This window comes from Penaeus japonicus, unplaced genomic scaffold (assembly GCF_977035675.1).
Source record: "Penaeus japonicus unplaced genomic scaffold, GWHDUDI00000001_assembly GWHDUDI00000022, whole genome shotgun sequence".
NCBI classification, from domain to species: domain Eukaryota; kingdom Metazoa; phylum Arthropoda; class Malacostraca; order Decapoda; family Penaeidae; genus Penaeus; species Penaeus japonicus.
In genome coordinates, this window is record NW_028234424.1 from 744,385 (window position 1) to 746,884 (window position 2,500).

General features: G+C 36.8%; 1 protein-coding gene across 1 annotated transcript in view; it reads right to left on the reverse strand.

Moving 5' to 3' along the window:
* Positions 1-406: 406 nt before the first annotated feature.
* LOC147469252 (zinc finger BED domain-containing protein 5-like) overlaps positions 407-2,500 on the reverse strand; it is a 2,165-nt gene continuing 71 nt past the window's right edge. Inside the window, exons 1-2 of the mRNA XM_086549926.1 lie at positions 1,698-2,500; positions 407-759 (exon numbers count right to left, since the gene is read on the reverse strand). The exon at positions 1,698-2,500 is cut by the window's right edge and continues 71 nt beyond it. Of these exons, the coding sequence (XP_086406052.1) occupies positions 407-759; positions 1,698-2,500 (1,156 nt within the window). The remainder of the gene's footprint in view (positions 760-1,697) is intronic.

The window sequence follows — 2,500 nt, forward strand, 5'->3', positions numbered from 1 at the left end:
TCTGCTGCCATACAACTCAAGTAAAAATCTTCAAAAAGATATAAAACATAGAATAAAATTGTCTGTTGACAAGCCTGTTATCATGAACATTGCATCAGTAAAACAAGAAGACGAAAGAGATGAGAAAAATATATACCAGGGTTGCCAGACGTGTGAGCTAAAAAATGGACAGACTCGCCCAGAAAAAAAGACAGAAAAGGACAAACATATATTAATTTCCTTTTGCCTATTGATCGTTTACTGATATGATACATATATGTTTTTTCTTTACATTTCTTTAACAGTCATCCCTTACTCTTCAGTAAGCAGATTTTATTAAAAATAATAGGCTATGTTAAGTTTTGCAGCAGGAGTATAATTTTGGGGAATCAAAGCTATGAGCATAATTATATTTTACATACTTGGTTTAATACTGAACTGACAGAATTTCTTCATAGGAGTCCACTTCATTATCCTCGTCGCCATCAGGTAGTGCTGACGTGGGAGCAGAAGAAGATCCTGATGCACTACATTCTCCAATACTTTCCTTTCTGTACATGTTGCTGTTGAATAGGGCCAGCGTTTTGTTGCTTACTGTAAAACTTTGGTGGCAGTTTCCTCTATGTAGGTGTGTTCTGACTCTTAGGATGGGCTCAAGAGATCCTGTGCTGAGTTTGTTTCTTGCTTTAGTTTTAACATTAGTTACATGGGAAAATACCTGCTCAACAAAGGATGTACTGAGTGGAATACAGTACGAGTTCAGCGCAATAACTGCCAGTTCTTTGTAACAATTTTCCCCAATTGCATTTTCATGATGTAATACATGACACTAAAATTTCACTGGGTCTTTGGGTATTTCAAATTCAGGGAATTCTTCTTTCCAGTTTGTTTTCAGTGATATTTTTTCAAACCGATTCTCAACTTCTTTGACATTAAAGCCCTCCTCTCTTGCTAAGCTTGCTAAGGCAGGGGTTCCCAAACTTTTTGTTCCTCAGTACCCCTTAGGTTTTTTATAGGTTCCCATGTACCCCTAACACTAAAAATTAAGCTTAATAGTAAAAAAGGACATTTTAATATTTTGATATTTTAAGTTTATAAGAGTCTGCATGTTTAGATTACATAGGCATCTTAAATGATGAAAACAGAAATAAAGCAATTACTAAGGTAACTGATATTTTGATCCAGCACATACAATACACACCTTTTTATTATTATTATCCAAAACATTAATGAACAAAACTCAGGTATTCTTATTTTAATGCATCGCACTAACTCAACATAAATGGATCACTACCAATTCAACACACATTCAGTCCTGCAGATAAGGCAGAAACAGGGAAAAAAATGTTAATGCACTCTAGTATGGAGACAGAATTATTGATAACAATTGTAACCAAATCTAAACAGAACTAGTGAGATGGGTGAGCTTGTTTTTTAGCAACAAGCTCACTGATACGAGGGGAAACTTTAGCAATTGCACAACGAAGATCATGTTCAGGTGAGTTTTGATCTGTATTTTGATTTGATACCTAACAGTACTGAAAATGCCGACTCACAAAGCCATGTTGATGGAAATACCAACAGTGCTCGAATAGCAGGTTCAGCAATCTGTCTGTATGAGTTTCTCATTGAAAACCAAAAACCACACAGATTTTTCTCAGAGTAAACATGTAATGCAGAATCATCATGTTGCATTTCTACCAACTCCTCCTGCCTACCTGTCCCAGCCTGTAACACCTGAGCATCTGTACTGAAAGGATTCCTAAGATATACAAATTCATCTCCATCAAGGCTTGGAAAATAACTATTAATTTCTTCCTCCATCTTCATAAGATGCTCAGTGACTAATCCTGTGAACTTGTCAGTCTTAGATCGTGGATTTTGATCTATATATTCTGTTACATTACTAAACATAGTCAAGGTATCAGACTGAATGTTTCCCCTCCACAGTCGAAGTTTTGCAATGAATGCTTTGAGTTTAGCTATACTGCCACAAACTGTTACATCTCTTCCTTGGAGACTCTGGTTTAGCATATTTAGAGCATCAAAAATATCCACAAGATAAGCAAGGTTAAGCATGAAGTAATGATCCTTTAAGGAAGTGACGAAATCTTCACACTTGTGGGAATGTTGAAAAAATTCTAGCAATTCTCCATGAAGCTCATAAATACGTTTTGTGACACTTCCTCGGGAAAGCCAACGTACATCAGTATGGAACAGAAGTACACTGTGATTACCATCAAAATCTTCACACAATAGTTTGAATAATCGGCTGTTAAGAGCACTCCCTTTTACTTGGTTAACCATCTTGACCACCAGTGATAACACACTGGCTAGTTCAGCAGGAAGAACCTTGCATGACAAAACAAACCGATGTATCATGCAATGCATAAATGTCACATGAGGTGCTACTTCCATGACACGAGCTCTAAAACCAGACTTTCGCCCCAACATTGCCGGTGCCCCATCAGTTGTGCATCCTCTCAGATTTTCCCGCTTCAAACCATGTTTCTTGAAAAAT